At 39.6% G+C, this 21,146-nt stretch overlaps 1 protein-coding gene across 1 annotated transcript in view; it reads left to right on the forward strand.

Annotated features, from left to right (window-relative positions):
- Positions 1–258: 258 nt before the first annotated feature.
- PTPN5 (protein tyrosine phosphatase non-receptor type 5) overlaps positions 259–21,146 on the forward strand; it is a 39,363-nt gene continuing 18,475 nt past the window's right edge. Inside the window, exons 1-7 of the mRNA XM_074148909.1 lie at positions 259–432; positions 1,333–1,452; positions 3,307–3,390; positions 8,933–9,171; positions 12,466–12,655; positions 15,718–15,802; positions 20,587–20,666. Of these exons, the coding sequence (XP_074005010.1) occupies positions 271–432; positions 1,333–1,452; positions 3,307–3,390; positions 8,933–9,171; positions 12,466–12,655; positions 15,718–15,802; positions 20,587–20,666 (960 nt within the window). The 5' untranslated portion in view covers positions 259–270. The remainder of the gene's footprint in view (positions 433–1,332; positions 1,453–3,306; positions 3,391–8,932; positions 9,172–12,465; positions 12,656–15,717; positions 15,803–20,586; positions 20,667–21,146) is intronic.

The following is a 21,146-nucleotide window of genomic DNA, read 5'->3' on the forward strand; positions in this document are numbered from 1 at the left end:
TAAATGAGAATTTATTAACAACACAGCCCAGAATCTGCACCTCCGGAAAGAAAGGGAAAATAATTTATCCACCCACACTCACTTTTTTCTGACGAAGGCAGGTGAATACAGCTGCTCTATTAGAGTGTGACGCTCACAATCCTGAGCCGCGCTTACTGATGCAGAACTGAGAGGTAACCATCGTCTCTAGGAAAACAATAGCCCTTGCAGGCTCTGTGGTGGCTGCAGGGTTACATACTATTCATTCCCTGCCTTTCCAATCCAGCTGTTATGGAGTCAATGGATGAAGCTGAAGGACAACAAGGACAGCTGAACAGGAAGCAGCAGTCCCTGAAAAACTTCCAGAAAACAACACTGCTTGGTTGGGCTGCCCGGTGGAATGGATTAATGCCTGGAGACAGCATGTATCTGTTTGTCCTCTCCCAGATACTGGTAAGGCAGCTTGTTGTCACTTTGGAATGCTGGGACCCTTCTTTTAAGCTTTGTTGGCTTGGAAGGTTTCCTCCTCATTCACTGTAGATGTAGCAATGGGCATAGCTGCAGTCCATTTCTGCAGCAAACTCTCAAAGCCCTGCTTAGCAAATAGCCCCTGCCTTTTGATGTCCCGGACTCCCATGCTATTCCGTGCCCCTCTGCAAATGCCTTCTTTGCCAAATGACCCATCTCCCAACACATCCATCTTCTTCTCTAGCTAGTAGTAATGGGGTAACAAGATAACCATCTTTTTAAAAAGTGGGTTGGAAGGTGTGTCCTTTAAAGTTGCAGTGTGCCCTTCATGGCTGGGAATGAAGGTATAACTCTCTGAGAGGGGATTAAAAATAGCATCGTTGCTCGTGTAGTTTTATGTTAACTGTGGTGTATGCAGCATATGTTTGTGTGTATCTGTTTATAGGGATACCTATGTGAACATGGCTATTTGTGAGAGCTTTGCATAGTATAAGATAGGCCTTAATAGTCTTTTTTATAACATACAAAGTTCATTGGAATACCAGTTTTCATCTAAAAGTAGTAATGCTGAAAGTTCAGAAGTCAGAGGCATCTGTTGCTCTTCAATGTACAGGCTACCCTGGGCAGTCCTCTTGCTAGCATAGATCAGAGTAAGCTTGTTTAACTTAGTGATATGCATCTAGTTAATGGTAGCTGAGCATTAGCGTTCAGTCTTTTTATTCCTGTTAAGCTGCAGCCTAGAAAATACCTGACTTCTTAAAGCAAAAATGATGATCAACGTGAAATCAATGAGAACTAAATTAGTTAATTATGCAGTCTTGAAATGAAAATGAATGTTTGTGTAATGAGAGATGCTCATTATGTATTTTCTGATTGATTACACAGCTTCTCTGCATGATGCTGTGGTACAGCACTTACGGGACCATCCCAGCAGCTCAGAATGCCTTTGACCTGCTGTCTTACTTGCTTACCCCATTTAAACAGTTTTTGTCAGACCAAGGGGAGGTAAGTCCCTGTAGTCCTCTCTGATTATATAGTTGATGTCAGTAGACTTGGGTGGTGCTTCTAATATCTCTTCTGATTAAAAGTATAATACACATGTACTTCCTATAATGTAGTGACTGATGCATTGTGTGTATGTCCGGAAACAGTGAAAAGAGTTTTCTGAAAACAGATGCATATTTTATCTTCAAGACACAGGGCTGAATTTTTGGCTATGATGTTAGATCAGCACAGCAGATTTTTCATAATGTGCAAATGATTACAAATGAAACAAAGCAATAAGAAATCAGCCCTCTAAGGTTTAGCCCACAGTAAAGGGAGAGCTGGAACTTAATTTATTAGGATGGATAGAATCTTAAATTCTGGAAGAATGGATCAACCCACATAAAGGGTAAAAACTGCAAGATACTCAATCGCAAAATTTTATTTTTGTTGAGTGTTTAGAGCATATCTATGTGCAGTAGAAGTATTTCAGGTGTACTAGATGTACAGCTGAAATTATATCTACAAAGATACCCCAGTAAAATTGCGTAACTTCTCACCATGACATAATGACACGTATACCAGTATGATTCATCTGATAAATTACTGGGGTAATTATACCCAGTGCAGATTTCTCTAGTGTGGACAGAACCTTAATTAAATGGTAAGCAGCTACTTTCATAAATCAGGCAAAATATATTTGCTATCAGAATGTTTAGATTCATTGTACATAATCTTTGTAGCAGAGGCTGTGCTGTACAAATAGGAAATCTGACTCAGTGCTTCTTGTGGCTGAAGTACAGTGGAGACTGTTTCCTGTGTTCGCTTAAAAATGTTTGAGCTGCATGCCACCTGCTCATTTGTTTATTTGAAAGAAGCACTTTTTCTTTGCCCTTTCTTAGTTGGGTTTATTATACACAATCAGAGCTCTTCAAAGAGCATTGCCTGTATCTTATTTGCAGCGGGTCAATCATTAACAAATTGTTCCTTACAGAAAATCTGCGATTTATAGGATTTTGACTTTAAGTGTTTGGCGTGGAGGAAACTGATTCCTAGAATGCACCACAAGAACACCCCGAGTATGACTCTGTGCAGATGTTCATGCATATCTTTGAGGACTGTTTATTATAGTACTATTTGCAGTGCAAATTTAGACTTGAAAACAGTAAAGGCAAAGAAATCTTCTGACATTTAAATAAGCAAATGAAAGCTCTTAACTGTGAGTTTCTCTTTAGCTGTACTGGTGATTCAGAAACAGAGTAAAATTCCTTGCCCACTGAAGTCCATAAGAATTGTATTTTGTACCTACTACTGAGAATAGGCTGGACTCTAAACTGCTTAAACATGACTAAGACATCAGAGGGAATTTCACTGCCAGTGCTGTGAATGAACTTGACACTATTTCAAAGAACGTGTAGAAAACGTAGAAAAGTCCTCTGTGGCTAGGTTTCATGTAAGCACCCACAAACACGGGGACAGTACTAAACTTTCCTAAAAGCTCTTTGCAACAGTATAAAATTACATTGGCTGTGGGAATGAAACATGGATCCAGGCTGCAAAATTGAATCATGGATCCAGATCTCAATTTTGGCAATGCATGAGGGTAGGAAGCAGATTTCCTGTTTGCCTTCACAGTGAAACCCAGTTTTGGGGATTCTGAGATGCTCGGGCTTAGAGATGGTTTCAATTTCAGTCTTCTCCAAAGCCTGGCATTTTTCTGCTGGTGGTGGTGGCTTTTCCATGGACAAGAATATGGTATAAATAAATCTACATGGGAAATCCAAGAATGAATGAGTTTGCCAGGAACATGCATTCAGATGCTATATGGTGCCCCTAAATACTTTATGAATCCTTGTCAATTCTGTTGTTTCACAGGACCTGACTAGAATCGGGAGCATTGTGGTATCATACATCCTGCTGTCTTTAGCTTCTCTAGGACTGTTATTTGTAGGATCTCTGGTAAGTTATGATACTGTGCAAATTGTATTCATGCCCTTTTTCAGTCAGTTTTTATAAGATGTCCGATTTACCTGAAGTTGTTGATGTTACGCCCAAGTTGATTGTAAAGCAACATGTTTGGGGCTATTTCTATGTAATTATCTCTTTGCTTTACATAGAGGAATCACAACTACACTTATCCTTACTCAATTTCTTGATGAATTGGGGATTACACTGATGGTTTTTATTCCTTCCATCCACAGATGGGCATGCTACTTTCATTTAAGTAGAAGGGTTATGGTCCAGTAACAGGATTGTCTAATATTGCTGCCTTATGAATTACCTGCAGAGCATCCATTGACTTAAGTAGCAGAAATAGCTGGTCCAGAGCACCAGTGTACTAGTGAATGTAATGCCTTTATAGATGTAGGCCAAGGCCCCAGCTGCAGAACAAGAGCAGCGGCATGACTACAATTCATCTAGTTAGCTCTCAGCTGTTTGGAACCAGGAGGAGCGTATTGTCTCTCCATTGGTTGTGTAATTGGCACAAAGGTGTGTCTAGATGGGAAAGCTAGGGAGAATTCTTTCTTTTTAGGTACCTCTAACTGAACAAGACTTTTCATACCTTTGTATACTGTTCTGTTAGTGGGAATGCAGTTACTGAAAATGCAGGTGGAACATCACCTCCTGTCCTTGCAGCAGTACACCTTCAGGCAGTTCAGAAAGCTGAAACTGTACCATGTATGTGTCTTTTGAGAGATACACAGTATAACGAATAGAATCACGGGACTGATGGTGGGAAAGGACTACTGGAAATGGCTAATCTGACATCCTGCTTGAAGCAAGGCTGTTGCCAACCCTCAATGAGGTCAGCCATGCGTTTTTGTACAGAGGTTTTGAAAATCTCCAGGGAAGGAGATGTATCATCTCTCACGGTACCTATGCCATGACTGCACAGTGCTCTTGGGGAAGAATTTTTTCCTAATGTCAGACCCAAATTTCCCAAAGCTGAATTTCTGCAATTTGTGGCCATTCTCCCTTGTGGTATCAGCTGCCTCTACTAGAAAGAGTTTGGCTGCATCATCTCTGGAGCTGCCCTTCAAGTAGTTGCAGTCTGCTGCAACCCCAGCCTCCTCTTTACCAGGCTGAACAAGCCCACTTCCTTCCACCATTTTCAAAGATCATGTTCTCCAGACCCCTGACCTCCTTTGTAGCCCTCCACTGGGCCCACTCCAGTTTTTCTTATCTGTCTTAAACTGGAGGGACTAAAATTGGACACAGTATTCAAGGTGCTGCTGCATCAGTGTCAAGGAGAGGGGAATAATACCCCCTTTGATTTGCTGGCCGCACTTGTTGGTAGAAAGTTTGTCATAGTATATACCATGGTTAAGTTCAGTCAGAGGCAGCATGGTGGCAAAATCTTCTGTTTAATGTATCGGGTGAATGTGATTTTTAGAACTAGTCACAGGGCAAAGTAATTTTTGTTAATGCCTCTATTATTGTGATTATTGATGTAGGCAAGGTAGTTAGCTGGCCTTATGCAATTTTCTGCTTTTTTGATGCTGCTGTTCCTTATCCAGATGAATTTTTCTCTTAAAAAATAAACGTTGGGTGATTTTTTAATTGCAAATATTAAAGAACAAAAATGAGACATCTGAGAATTGTGATAAACTGTGAATTCCAGGTAATTTTGCAGCAAAACATTCTGAGCTAGAAATCAAAATAGCAGGGGTGTGATTTCTCTGTATATCCAACCTAGTTGTTGCTGGATGGAAACATTTTATTGCTGACCCATTCTTAGCACAGCAAGTAACTTTAAATGAGAGCTCTCTGTGGCCAGAAATTCTGATATCAGTTTGAACTGCTTTGCATGTGTAGTAACTTCTTGCAAGTGAACACTTACACCAGTGTAGATGAGGGTGGACTTGGCCCATTTTTAAGTGTTGGTCAAAACTTTTGTACAGAAAACAGTGTTATAACAGTTTCCATATAGTGAAGCTTGCTCTCTTTTGTATTTCTGTGGTCTGTGCTAACAGTTTCCTAGCTAGAGTGGAGGCATGAATATCTCTGTGACAGTCTGTTCTCTGGACAAGTTGCAGAGAACCAGAACGTAAGAAATGTCCTGTGAGGTCAGGCCAATGGTCCATCTTGCCCAATATCTTCTCTTTAACAGTGGCATTAGGGAGGACAGGTTGTTTAGAGAGAGCATATGAGCCTTGTCCCTTCCTGCCTACCTGTTACCTTACCCTCAGACATAGAATGGTTTGAGTTGGAAGGGACCTTTAAACCCTCCCTGCAATGAGCAGGGGCATCTTCAACTAGAGAAGTTGCTCAGAGCCCTGTCTAACCTGGCCATGACTGTTTCCAGGGGTGGGGCACCTACATCTCTGGGCAACTGTTCCAGTGTTTCACCACTCTCAGCATAGGACATTTCTTCCTTATAACACATCTGAATCTACCCTTTTTCAGTTTACAGCCATTACCCTCTGTCTTATCACTACAGGCCCCACTAAAAAGTCTGTCCCCATCTTTCTTATAAAGGCCTCTTAAAGTATTGAAAGGCTGCAATTAAGTCTTCCTGGAGTCTTCTCTTCTCCATGCTGAACAATCCCAACTCTCTCAGCCTGTCCTCATAGGAGAGGCGCTCCAGCCCTCTGATCATCTTTGTGGCCCTCCTCTGGACTCACTCCAATAGGTCCATGTCTTTCTTGTACTGAGTACTCCAGACCTGGACACAGTACTCCAGGTGGGATCTCACGAGAGGGGAGCAGAGGGGCAGAATCACCTCCCACGACCTTGCTGGCCGTGCTTCTTTTGATGCAGCCCAGGTCTAGCTGCTTTGCAATTTGAATACATCTGCTTCTATCAGTATTTAGGGAATAAGGTGTAAAATAGTAGTCAGCAGAACGCTGAAAATAACGTAGTGATGGAGCTAAGCAGGGTTTCTAGAATAGTGGACAACAGATGGTTGCATGAAGACAGTTTTCTTCATTTTCCCTCTTTCTCAGCTGAGTGATATTTTTTTAATTTATTTTTTTTTTCCCACGGGTTTTAAGTGATGTGCTGCTAGAAGGCGTCTTTTCCATTAAGGAGTGCCTTTATGATGAAGTCTTTCTTTCCCAAATATACCGTTCTGTCTTTATAGATGGTCCTGATAGATTAGTCGCACTCTGATGGTAAATACTGAAAAGCAGCTTATGCAGATTTTTTTTTTTAATTCAGCAACTGTAGTAACTTACAGTAATGATTTCATAGTTCCCTGGGGAAGGGAGAAAATGTGTCTTTTTATACAGGTACTTTGTTGCTTTAATGTAGAGCAATAACTGCTGGGCCACCTAATGAGGCTGAGGAGTGGTGGTCAAGCGGATTCTCAGAAGTGACACCAAGAGAGCCCCTGTCTGGTCTGTGCACTTGCTAGAGTCCAGCTCGTTCCTGTATCAGGGGAAGTTGTGACTCTAATAATTGTAGAGCAAATTTTTCAGGAGAGTAGATCTCAGCTAAGCTTTGAGTCTCTTTTCAGAGAATATCCAGGTACCAGAATGTGTTGGGAGGTTAGCAATCACAGTGAAAATAAAAGGGTGGATAGAGCACTTGAGGCTTGTATTACTGATGCTGTCTGTTTTCTGCTTCATATAATGGTGTTTTAAGATTCAAGCAGCTGCAGAGAACCAGCATAGAGCTGTCTAGTCCTCCTGAACAGGTTTTCAGAGCTGACTATTTTTCCATTATTTAGTTTAACCCCATCACTTTTAAGTATAACTTAATTTCTTCCAATGTCTTGGGCAGCTCTTTATTTATCACTTCTTTCAGTCTAAAGAAAAGCTGCTTTGTTTCTAGGGTGAACTTTTTGTTCCTTTGGATTTACAGTGTGTTAAATCACCTGTAAAATCAATCCTGTGTCACCATACCAGCTCTAGAATCTGCAATACATAATTGGTACCAAGATCTTCAACTTGGCCCTTAGCACAAGTGTTGATTTTACTTCAGCAGTACAAAGTTGCTGAGCACATACTTTACACTATGAACTGCTCAGCTATTACAGTTGCAGTATGTGAAAGAACCATGGCTCGTACTGTGGGACTGCCAGGCTCCAGCAGTCATCTCGGGGAATGAAAATAGAATCAGATCTTCAACCTTCTTGCTTGTCATCCAGCAGCTCAAGCATGTAGGACAGACTAGAGTCAGATTAGGCCCCACATTTGCATAAAATAAGTCTGGTAATCATGTTCCTATGTTTACTTTTGTAATTACTGTGTACTCTGATTAACTGAAACAAAAAAAACACTTTTTGTGAAGTAACTGTAAAATTAATATTGCTGCTTTCTGAGAGTCTAACATTTGCTAAAGCTGACTATGGACAGAAATTAAATCTTGCTTCACTTTCATTCTTTCTCAGAGAAATGAGAGTACATAAGGACACACAGGCACAAGAAAAGAGCAGTTCAAAATCCTCTACAAGCTAATGTGCTTTAGTAGCATACGAAGAGAAATTTTTTAATGGCAAGTTTTCTAAATTCAGCTGCCCATTTAAAAGCCATATAAGGAAAGGACAGAAGAGACTTTACTTTGGAAAATAGGACCTGTTCTTCTTAGTCTCAAAAGGATGCATGGCAGTGCAATATAGTTTGTATAACATTTAGACTGAGTGATACTGGTCGTAGTTTAATTCTAGAGGGATGAAGTTGGCCTAAGGTTCCAGATCCTGGAATTCAGAGATGAACTTGACATTTTTAACTGAGACCTGTGTATAGGATTAAACAGTCTACTGATACAATCTCCAAATTATCTAGTCTGCCACAGCATCCATGCAAACCAATATGATACAGTAATTTTTTAGATTCATGCCATATCAAGCCCTTCATTAGTTTATAATATAAACTTAATTGCGTTTATGTCCTAGAACTTCACGAGATCCTTTATTTAATGTCTATACCATGTTTAAATCAGATAATTAGATTACAAAACAGGCTTTGCCACTGGCCAGAAACTGAAATGGGCATTCTGAACCTCAAAACCAGGTGCATCAAAATCAAGGCCTCTTTTAGAAATGATTCATTTATACATGAATTCAGGTTACAGTGCCAGATTATCAAAGATGTGCACTTCAGGAAAATTATGTTTATTTTTCTTAACCAGCTATATCTAAATTTTAGATTAAAAACCATTAAGTCAGGAGAGGTATGATTTGTAGAATAGTATAGTAGTTTCTTATTTTGTAAACAAGTCTAGGGATGGTAAGAAACTGAACAAAAGGACAGTGATATCATGTTGGCTTGCATATGACGGTCACAAGCACATTCCGCTTCCGCTGTATCCCTGAGTTAAGCCTGGCCAGCTCTGTGGAAACCTCTGTGGCTGAAAGCAGGTTTGAATGGGTAGATGTGAATCCTTGTAACATGCACCACAAAGCTACTCCTGCATGGAACATTCCTGTCCTCTTCAGTCCTCTCCGATTCTAATACATTATAGCCAGCTGGGATGCTGCCCTGAAGACCCACCCCCTAGGCTGTGTGGAAGGGCTGGCAAAAAGCAGAAAGCTTTTTTAAATGTTTGTTTCCTCCAGTTTTGGCATCTACTCAGAGCCCGTCCAGAGCCCCCCTTTCCACTACAAGAGGACAGACGCCAATCTGTGAGCCGGCAGCCTTCATTCACGTACTCAGAGTGGACAGAGGATAAAAATGAGGATGACTTCCTAGATTTGGATCCCGTACCGGAGACTCCGGTCTTTGACTGCGTAATGGACATTAAAGCGGAGACAGATCCAGCTACTCTAACGGTTAAATCCGTGGGCTTGCAAGAAAGGTAGGGTAGATGTCATTAAGAGGGGAAAGTTTGGTCCCAGATTTTGTGGATATAGGAGCTCTGTGCTTAGTAGGAAGCTTTATTGCCTTCATGAATGTCACTTTAAAACGTGGTTTTAAAACCAAGCACCTGCTTTATTTCCTGTCTTGTTTTCAGTCCAGTTATAAATATAAGCACATTAGCCAAAAACCATACAGTTTCTAGATGGCTGTCAACAAGTGTAACTCAAAAGTGTAATTTCTTTCCTTTGAAATACCCATTTGTATTTGATCATTCTCTTGCCATTCCCCAAGATGGCAACTGCATAGCATGAAATCCACTATAGGGCAGTGAAAGCTTTTACCTCTGAAAGAGGTGGATCTTGTTAATTTTTTTCTGTCACTTGTGCTGGAGGATTAGTCCTTTCTCCAAAAGCAAACCATAGGACAAATGGTAATCTGCAATAATTCACAGATAAATTAATTAGTCCAAAAGTAAATGAATTCCTTTGAAATTAACCAAGTAATGAAACTTTGGGGTTAGCTGTGTTCATTCCTTCAACCAGCAGGGACAATGAAGCTCCTCAGAGAGATTCACAGCTGGGAAAAGGCATTTTAAGATAAAAGGAAGATAGGAATGATGTAGTATTGATTTGTTTCATTCCTCCATCTTCACTCATACATCTCACAAAAATGTCACCTGTAATGGAAGAGCTTTGAAAGGCCCATCAGTGGGTGAATTCCAGAATGTGTGAGCTGGCACAGTTCACCAGAGTTACTGAGCATTCAGTTGGACTGAACTATCCTTATACTTTCATCTGTAAGATTATTTTATTTCACTTTGCGAGTGTGTCTCTGTGTGTGGGTGAATGGATGAGTGAAAATAAGCACACCATACTTGGCATCCTCATCTCTGAGGCTGAGCTTGGTTTAAGGTTCCTGTCCTTTGTTCTGTGGACCACAGGAAGCCAGAGTTTATATTGTGGGCAGCCTGCATCTTTTTCTGTTTTGTGTTCTTTCAGTTGTCTTGGTGAAAGAAAACAAAGATCTTGAGGATAGGAATTTCATTAAGAAATTATGCAAAGGTGATGATGTTATGAATAAGAATGAGGTTACTGAAGGGCCCAACATAGCAAAATATCACATTTCTTTATTTCCAGATTTTCAAGCTTAATTGGAGTTCTAACCATAGTTAATTCTTATATCTAAAACTTAAAGGGCAGAACTTAGATTTTTAAAAAGTATGATGCTGAGATTCCAAAGTGCCTCATGACACAGTAAAAGGTAATGTTACAGAAGCAGCTTTTAATTTCCACTGTGAGCCTAGAATTTTTTTTCTCACTTTATTCTTGATTACAACATTTGTCCTAAAATGTCCTACCTTTTATCATTATATTCTTCTACTTTAAATATGAGACTGCAGTAACCTCTGGGGCTTGTCCCTGAACCTGCTGCTACCAGTGAGTTTTGCCATTGTTTTTCATTATGGGCAAGATTGGGCTTCAAATGCATCACCATCCCTGATTTCATTTCATCTCTCTGATTTTAAAGACGCTGACATTTCTTCTCAGGTGACCGCTAGCCTGCAGGAAAGGTACTCACTGTTTCAAGACAATTGGGGAGTATCAGTTGATTCAAGTAACAAATTACAATTTAAAAACTATCAAAGAAATAGAGATGGGAAAAAGAAAGCAATTACTTGAAGTGCTCACACTATGTAGAATGTGTACACTTAAGATGTAAAAGAAACTTGTTTTCAACCTACATGTGTGCTTGAGAAGCCAGACATCATTTCAGGTTTGAGCTGTGCTCTCACAGATTTTGTTTACATCAAGCATTGGTCACTCCTTTGTTTGGTGTTGTGTTGAATTATCTACCTACCCTTCTTTCGCATCCATTCTGCTTCTCCATCTTATTTCCCTCTCATTCTTTAACCACCTACGCCATTAGAAGACTAGTCACTAGCTAAATTCAAACAGCACTGAATATTACTCTTAAGAAGAAACAATCTAATTTCCTCATGCTGAAGAACTATTAATATCTCTAGGTATATAGCCTCTTCTACATTAAAAGAACCAAAAGCATTTGTTATCAAATGCATCTATTTCTGGGAAGGAATGTGGTAGCGATCTAACAGCACACAGGGTAGGGTCAACATCTTTTGAAAGGTGTCACTAAAGATTCACTGTCTACCAGTAGTGGTCACATTTCATCAAAAATTCATTCCCCATGACCGTGAAGCATAGCAGGATGCTGGCTGCACATTCTTTTGGAGAAACTCCTGAATTCAGAAAAGGGCTGTGATCCAGATAACTTCTACTGTCTTCTTTGTGAGCTAGTCATTCCTGTATGTTTGCATGGTTTTTCAATAGCTCCTGCAAACACTTCCCAACTAGATTTTGCCAGTTAAGAGTCATCAAAAATAGGTTTACCCTGTGGATGTATAGAACAATACATCTAGTAACAATCATATTGTATAATTTTATTATTGAAGATAATTAAATGTAGATTCACTGATGGCATTTGAATCTTACTTCTGTCTGTGATATGTGAGGTTGACAGAAGCTCAGGAATGCTTTAAAACTGCATTCAATTAACAATGCAGACATTTTGGCTTTTTCATTTTATTGTGTGGCTAACTTAAATAAAAGCCACTAAAAATTCTGCACTTAACAGCATCTCTGTTTTTAATGTAACTTTTAAAATGTTGGGACATTCATTTTACCCTTCTTGTGATGTACTGTTGTGGAAAGAAAGCTTTCAGACAGAAAAGTTATTTGCTGTAATGGTTTGCATCTCATGTTTTTATTTATGTTGACTTGGTAATGTTTATCCCAAGATCTTACCCCACTGATGTTGTCTGTGCTACTGATAAATGGTTACTCAGTAGGATCTGGCCTGACGAAAATTGAGACCAATATTTTCACCTGTGGTGTCTAAAATGTCAATCCATATTCAGATATCAAAAAATATGATATTATTTACACAAGTATGAGAACTTTCCTGCAATTGCCTGCTCAGCACATTTGATAAGCAAGTTGCTTGTGTTTAGGCGACAAAGTATACGGTTACCTCACTACAGACACATTTTGAAAGTGCTGGCCTACATATTCAAGTGTACAAAATCATCTTCTGGTCTTGTCTACACAAGAAGCATCACCCATTGTTCGCAGTCAGTGACCAAAATGTACACAGCAGAACCAGCTGGGTGCTTTTCTAAATTGCTGTTTATCTGTCATTGGGACTGTACCCGTTGCTGACAATGATGGGTCAGTCTGTTCTGCTGTAAGCAAACTCTGATTGCTCTGCTTTGCAGGAGAGGTTCAAATGTTTCACTCACACTGGATATGTGTACCCCAGGCTGTTCTGAGCAAGGTTTTGGCTATGTCATGTCACCACGGGAACAGTCAGCTCAAGAATACCTCCAGACAGCATCAAACATCCTCACTGAAGAGGAACTGCACAAGAAAGCACTGGATCCTTTCATACTCCAGGCAGAGTTCTTTGTGAGTATCTGACCTCTGTCTTCTAGAAGCATCAGAAGAATAAGATGTTATCTCTCCTCTATAAACCTTGCTATTATTTTCTGAAAGTCTAAAGTTAGTACATACAAACTCCACTTCCATCAGTGAAACATTTAATGCAATTCCGAAATTCGTCATCCCTTGAAATGACAATGTCTGAAAGCTTTCAGTGATATTGTTATTTAAAAACCAGAGAATTGATTCTGGCAACAAAAAAAAAAAAAATCTCTATTTTCACAACTTTTTTTTTTTTTTCCTGTTGGCATGCTACTTTAACAAAAAAATTGAAGTTTTTCAGTAGAGTACAGAAGAAAAGCCAAGTTTTCTATACACATAACTTCTTTAAATGTGCCTGGAGTTGCCCTAGGGATTAAATTAGTCCAAGTACATGCTCTTTGCTGTTGAATGCTTGGCACGGAGCTACTTTCCAAGCCTGAATGTTCTCCAGATAACCAAAGCAGGCTATGTCACTCAGCAAGAACCATAGAAAGTATGTCTTACTGGGTTTTTTTCTGTGCAAAAATTATTTACTAGTTGCAAGCTGCTCTATCAGTTGCTTTTAGGATTCTGAAATACGTTTCTTTGGCTCACTGTAACCAGTGTTGCTTTGGGAGAAAGAATTCTTTGCCTCATTTGGGGAAAAAATACACACACACAGCTGAAGCAAGAAGTTGAAAATTTGATTTCTAAGTAGTTTAGGATAAAGGCCAGATACATTTTGGTGTAGTGAGTACACTGGCTTTTTAGATCTTTGCATTCTATGAGTCTCTTCCCTAGGTGCTTGAGTGTCCTTGTGATAGACATTGTCATGTTTATTATACCTGACAAAAAAAATACACAAAATGCTGCAGTGGCTAGGAGTATTATGTCTCCTAGGCAGGGTTGTAAATTCCTGCAAAAGATGAGAGGTAACCAGGGTTACAGAGGTAACAGTCTTTGCATGCTGGGGTATTTTAGAGTACATGATCAAGAGCTACTGAAGTTAATGCTGCCAATTCATATATCCTTTAAGCATGGAATCTCAGCAGAGCAGGAGGAAGATGATGTTTTGTAGCATAACAATCCTTTCAGCCTGTCCTCCTTATGACTTGCAGGGGTCTGAAAGGGCAGGTTAATACTTTGAGTATCACTTGCTATACCTCCTCATGCAGTTTCAGGAGTTGGGTTTTCTCCCACTTTACAAGTGCAGGGGGAGATGAAATTGTCTGGACTTCTGTTTTGAAACAGACCACCAGATATCTGTGGTTCTTCTTTCACTTAGCACTGTACAAGTTGAAGAAAAGCAGCTTTTGTGTAGGCAAGCCCTGATTCTTTTAAGGGAAAGCATCTATTGCTGTTCTAGGGAGGAAATGTTCACTTAACGAGTGTCTGAATTGACTGCTGAACAAGTCCACATACAGTTTCATCAGTCTCTGAGGTGCACTGTAGCATTCAAGCAAAGAAAATGATGTTAGAAGTAGGAAAAAATATGCTTCGTTTCTCTGAGAGACTTTGAATTAGTTTTCCTGGTGTTCAGAAAAATCATTCAACAGCCAAACTATCCCAAGTCATTTTCATTCTTTAATGAAAACTGAAAAAGCGTAGATAAAAATGCTGTGTAATCAGAATGTCATTTCTGTAATTAAAAATTTTAATCTAGTTTTTTTTTATGGAACGGTTATCACCAGCTGGTTTTGCATCACATATTTTCAGTCTGTCCAACCTACTAGGTTTTCAAAGTCCAGATCCACGATGAAGCAAGCAGCTGTGTTTCATTTTGGAAGAAAAGTCAGAGGGGATGTCACTTGCAGAGCTAAGTCCTGAAATTCTTACAAGACCTAAAAGTTTTGACTCAGGCGGAAGTCCTGTAGATTTCACCAAGACTTTGCTTGAGCAGTAAACGACTAAGTCCCAAAGACAGACCATGGAGCTTGGTTCAAGAAGAGTTTTAGGTGACTAAATACCAAGTAACAGTTGAAGAAAACATGAAGGTTTCATTCCTATGCAGTTCGTCAAATTGATAGGAAATTACTTCAACAAAATGTTTTTATCATTAATTGCCTCGGGTTAAGCCAAACAGTACACTCAGTGCTGTGTAAGAGACAGAATACAGATAGTCAGTCTTCTAAAGCTCCAGAATTTAACATAGTCCATAACTGCTCGTTTTAATTTCTTCCCAGAGTGAGGCTTGTCTTACTCAACCCTGACTCCTGTTAGCAGTATGTCTAGTACTGGCCTCTCAAATCCAGTGTGCAGCAGCTGGGATGATCAGCTGTGCTCCCAAGCTCCCATGAGCTCTTCCTCTCCTGAGCCTGGTTGACACATCCCATCTCATCACATGCCTACCGACTCCAGTCGGTAGAAGGTTCCTATTTGTTCCTGCATGGCATTGGCCACTTACTTGCAGGAGATGAGTAGTGGAGAATAGGAATGTTCTCCATCTTTGTGTGGTGTTTGGGTCAGTAGTGTAGAGAGCAGGTAATCCCTGAACATTTCTTTGCTGTCCTTGCCCATGGAGCTGTAAAGGGTGGTGAGCAAAGAGTGACACTTCCTCAGCTCCATAGAGTCAGATCAATACACCAGCCTGTCATCATGTAGGTTATAACTGGTTGCTGGTGAGAGTCACTAACAAATTATTTCCTTCCACCTTCAGAGAGGAAGGAGGAGTGTGAGTCAGAAAGGATGGTGTCTGAGGTCCATCGCTTTTGGAGCTGAGTATCTTACGTACCACCTTTTGCTTAGTTCTGTGCCTACACTTGCAATTCAGTTCTAATAATATTAGGAGCTAACATAATGCCATCGCACATGTTACTCAATGAATTAGTCACTACGAGCATTTTCATATTAAGGATTTCAGAAAAGAAAGCCAGTGACAGTAAAAGGAAACATCAATCATATTCCAGTGGGAAATTGCTGGAAGTACTGTACCATATGTCTCAGTTGACTTCATCACTTTGCTTCCCTCACAGGCAGGACGTGATGGGATTGGATTTTTTATTCCTCTTGTGAATCTAATAATACTACCTACTGTGTTTTGTGTTGGTTGTTTTGGTTTTTTTAAACAGGAAATTCCAATGAACTTTGTGGATCCAAAGGAATATGATATTCCAGGCTTAGTGCGTAAGAATCGCTACAAAACAATTCTCCCAAGTAAGTTTCCTTCTTTTTAAGTCACTGAGGCAGGGTATTTTATTCCCCATGCTTGAAGGGCTTTGCACTTTCCTTTCCAGAATGTGTCAAATGTGTTGTCACTACCATGTATTGTCCACAGGCCATATTTATGAGGCAGCAACATTGCTTCAAAGCATGAATGAAATTTCAAAAGAAGTACAGAGTATGAAGGACCTAAGATTCACTGAACATCAGCAGCACTTAGGTTTTTAAGTCATTAGAATTGCATCTTTTGGTGCTGATTAAAAATTCTGCCCAAGAACTTGGTGTGTTTATTCAGATGTTACTTAGTGGTTTCTTTGATTAAACACTTTAGAAGGACTAAATTCTAGCAATGTCGTTTTCCCAACTAATGCTTTTCTCAGAATCATGTCTCAAATGCGAACTGAGAATATTGGGAGCTGACCTGATGGCATTAAGATGATACAGAAAATAAAAATCTTTTTCTTTTCTATTACACTATTTTTATTTGTAGCCAGGAGTAGGAGTTTTGAGAAACATTTTGGTACAGGTTTTTACAAGTGTCATTGTTTTCCCCTATGTTGTACTTAAAGTTACTTTGAAAAGTGGTACAATTAGATGTCATGCCTCTTTTTTAGTCTTTGGAAAATGCCACCACTGGCCACAGTAGCTCTATTTGCAAAACCCAAAAGGTTCAGTGTCAGTTTGGCAAAGATAAGTGCAGAGAAGTCCAAAAAAATGTCCTTAGCTCTACCTATCATTTTAGTCAATGAACCTGGATTGGAAATGATTCCAGAAGAGATTTTTTTATCTAGATTTACCACTCCAGCAGCTGCAGCCAATGATCCAATGTGTGCAACCTTTCTGATGACTTTGTACTTCACCTTAGACCAGAAGTGTGAAAACATTCAGCCACGTTTCAAAATTTCTATGCTAATGACTGAGGTGAATCATTCAAGTATTAATTCACTGGTTTTGCTGGACAGGGAAGATTGCCCAAGTAGTGATAAGTAGTGATTTCAGATGCCCAGACTGCTAGATTTTAGTGATCTGTATTTTCTGAATTTGTTATCTAATGTGTACTTTGAGAACTGGATCCATTTTAAATATCTCATATTGGATGTTTTAACTGAAACATCAGAATTGCTGTGTGGTGGGTTGACTCTGGCTGGGTGCCAGGTGCCCATCAAAGCTGCTCTATCCCTTCCCCTCCTGAACTGGATGGAGGATAGAAAATATAACAAAGGGCTTGTGGATTGAGATAAGGACAGGGAGAGATTGGTCATTCAGCAATTATCGTCACTGGCAAAACAGACTTGACTTGGGGAAATTAATTTTATTTATTGCCAATTAGAAGTCAGAGTAAGGTAATGAGAAATAAAAACCAAATCTTTAAAACACCTTCCCCCCACCCCTCCCTTCTTCCTGGGCACAACTACGCTCCTGATTTCTCTACCTCCTTCCTCCCTGAGCGGCGCAGGGGGATGAGGAATGGGGGTTGTGGTCAGTTCTTCACATGCTGATGATCTTAAGGATCTTTTCCAACCTAAATCATTCCATGATTCTATGCCTCCAAGGATTAACAAGCTTATTCCAAGCTCATTGCATTCTGGATATTTTTTCTGAATGAATTCTAGAAGTAGTGACCTCTGTACAACTTTGTCCCTGGCTGTGGCCAAAGGATGTCTTGATATTGCTGAGGAAAGTAGAGGGCTGACTGTTCACTTTTATCCAACTACGTCCGTTTTGAAGGGCTTGGTGCTGGCAGTAAAGAGGCTAGCAAGGAGAGCTAAACATCCCCTTTGTGCTTCAAAGCTGAGGATCCCAGTAAGCTATCCATGCACAAAGTAGGAGAGGGAACTGGAGGCAACATGAGGGAGAGTCCAGTGCTTTTCAGGCTTTGAGCATCCACTGACTCTTTCGTTTCTGAGCTGACCGAATGTAGCCAACACTGCCTTGAAGTATCTACCTTGCATTCTTCCAAGTTCTAGCTGCAGAAAGCAGTAATGGCAGGAATTGCTGAACAAGCTGCAACAGAGCAGACACAGACAACTGATTATTATAGGGAACAGCAAATGCTTAATAGACAAACTGGAGTCAAACCCAAAATCTGAATTTAAAAAGTAACTAAAATTCCCTTACCAGCTTACGTTGCCAGAAGCCATCTAGGCAGTTATCATTAAAAGGTAAGCAGTCACTTTAACATAATGGTCAGTTACTTACAACCCTAGAGTTGATTGTAGTAAGTGAGAGACAGGATAATAGTCTGTAATTCATCTCATTTGGGTTTTTTTTGGTAGTAGCTTCTTTTTGAAGATTCTTCAATTTTACTGTTAGTAGTAAAATGGCTTAGAAAGTGGCTTTTTGATGGCAGAAGGGTGTTTTGGGGAAAATGCCAAGCTGAGGACATTGATTTGGATATTTCATAACTATGAATTTGTTTGTTTGCAGACAGTCCTTTTCTGGGGGTGAGTCCTATGGCATTTCCTGGAAAATGATAACTTTCTCTAAGATGTTTGGAGGTGCTTTTTGAATATACAGAAAAGGATGTTTTTGCTATAGAATTCCAGAGATGGCAAGAATTTATTTGAATACAATGTATATCAATCTTATTGAATTCTTTTCTCAAGCGTAACATCTGGACAGCCTTGTTAAATTTCTACATAGCTCTATTGCTTTTACACCATTTTAAGTTATGAAAAATACACAAGTTTAGCAAGTTCCTCTAAAATGTCAGACATGGTATCAACACAAAATGACCATAAAAGAGACTGGAAAAAATAGCTGGTGTATCATTTGATTTCTTAGAGATACAGACTACTACTGCTTTTTTAAAGGCTTGATGTCTTCCTGAATCTGGCCTGTGCACTGATTTTGTCCTGGGAGAAATATTTTCATTAAGAGTAGGATTTGATTTTGCTTAAATGCCTCTCTATTAAAAATTTCAAATTCATACTGCAAACTCTTGTATTAAAGTCTTGTTATTTTTATTTTATTTTTTAAAGGAGGAGTTATTCCTGTTTATATATTTCTAAGAGATGCAATTCAGTTTTGGTTAGGCTTTCTGCAAACCAGTGCATGTTCTTGTATTAACAGTGCATTGATAGGCCTTTCTTAAGGTTGGAACTGTTGGCTAACATACTACCTTAACAAATGTAAATACTACATTAACAGAAAAATCACAAGCCAAGTATTATAATTCAAAGTAAAAGTGTATTCTAAATATGTTTTAATATTTGTGGATGGAGCAATAAAAAAGTCCACAGTGAAAAGTAACTAGAACTCCGCTGTAGTTGAAGAATACTAAACGAAGTCTGTGCTTAAAAGTCTGTGGCACCTGTTGATAGAGGTCTTCATATCCGTTTTATTTCTCCCTGAAGACCCACCACAAAATAGATAACATAGTATTATTGCTATTATTAGTAAGGAAAAATCATGTAGTTGGTACTCAGACTTCAGCAGACTCTGTGAACGACTGTGTAAAACCCAGGCAAAGGGAGTTCATGCAAGGGGTCTAACTACCCAGTCCAGTAACATTTGAATAAACATGTGGCAACCAATGTTACCTTTCTAACGGTATGACATGTTATCAGAAATTACTGATTTAAAAGCATATTTTTTCTCTTGTCCCACCATCTCCCCAGCACTAGAGATATGAACAAGTTGAGCAGGAGAGAACTGTATTAGAGAAGAATTCGCTGGTTTCAGTACTTCTGTGCTATAAAACAATATCTTTGTTAATATCTTTGCTTTGTATATTGTGATTATATTATCACATGATAGATAACATGAATCCATTCTGAGGACACCTTTTCATGCTGTGTCTGTGTTTGCAGTACTGTAGAAATTACAGTGTGCTTAGTCCTTTCTGCTTTACCCAATATCACACTAGTTATGCGTATTTTTTTTATTTTGTTCTGGTTTCTAAGCAGACTGGATTTTTTTATGAAGAAGTAATCTGTGGTTTGTTTTTAATATTCTCCTGGTGATATACGGTGTTGCTCTTTGCTGAGACCTCTGTCAGGAGGATGTTTCTTGTCAATGATAACAGACTGTGTAGCGCTAGTGAAAGTGGATGAACGTGGGCCTGTGTCAATTTACATTGAAATCAGTGGAACAGCTCCCATTGACTTCAGTGGGAATTGGACTGAACTTCTCAGGTGGAATAATGTTTTCATTTGTCTTATTAAAAAAAGTAATGCTTTATAAACAGCTCCAGTGAGGGAGACACAAGTACTGAAGAGGCTTATGCAAAGTACAAGAGACTGTTAACATTCTTTAATTTCTCTTTAACCATTATATTTGTTAATAGCACATCTTGGAGTTGAGTCCATTGCAAGACAAAACAGGGAAATAGTTATTGTCATCTGGCATATTGTCATCTGCCTGTGTGCAAGGAATGTGTGTTTACGGTTTGGGAGAAAAGCTGTTTGCTGTCATTTCACAAACAATATTCTAATGTCTTACAAGCCAGAATGAGTCTGTTGACCTAACAAACTGAAAAATAATTTCCTGGAGCAGAAAACTGCCTTTCCAGAGTCACCTTGGGACACTGAGTCTGCAACAGGAACAATTAACCAGGCTTCAGAGAGTGGATGAAACTATCAGAAACCCAAATTACCCCAAACACCCTTTCCCTTTTTATGGTAACGTTTTGACATGGAAGCTCTCTAAGGCCGCTCACATCTGTTGTGATGGCCATGAATGCATGTAAATGTCTCGCTGTACAAAATGATCTTGTGTCTCTCTTTCTCTCCTCTGAGCAACTGATAAACTATTACTTACCTCTTTACACCTTTCAGATCCTCACAGCAGAGTGTGCCTTACCTCAGCTGATCAGGACGACCCCCTTAGCTCTTACATCAATGCTAACTACATCAGGGTAAGAGCTCAATAGTCCAATGTGTCTGTGTAGCCTCTATCAGCCACTGTTAATGTAAATAGAACTGCAACATCCACTGGCTTTTAAAGGCATTCTAGATGAACCAATTGCTCTTCTCTCCTGCTTATATTAACTGGAAACCAAATCTGAATGCAACTGTACAGGTTGAGACCAGACAAAAACACATTTCTGCACTTCTTGATGCAAATTGCTTGTCAGCTGGCCTGACTGAGGCACTGGATAATAAGCCTGAATAAGGCTCTTGACCTAGCGAGAGTCACCTCAAGGCTGTTGGACACTCATTGCTGGAATTACGTGAGTCTATATTGTGCCTTTGCTCCATGTACACATGTGCAGGAGCAAGACAGAGAGGAGAACTGATGCCATGGAGTCACCATTCCAACCAGTGGTAGCTCTCTGTTTTAAAGACTGAACCTTCAAGGTTGTGGTGGTCATCCCTGTTAAAATTGATCTCTTGTT

Source organism: Numenius arquata, chromosome 6 (assembly GCF_964106895.1).
Source record: "Numenius arquata chromosome 6, bNumArq3.hap1.1, whole genome shotgun sequence".
Taxonomy (NCBI): Eukaryota; Metazoa; Chordata; class Aves; order Charadriiformes; family Scolopacidae; genus Numenius; species Numenius arquata.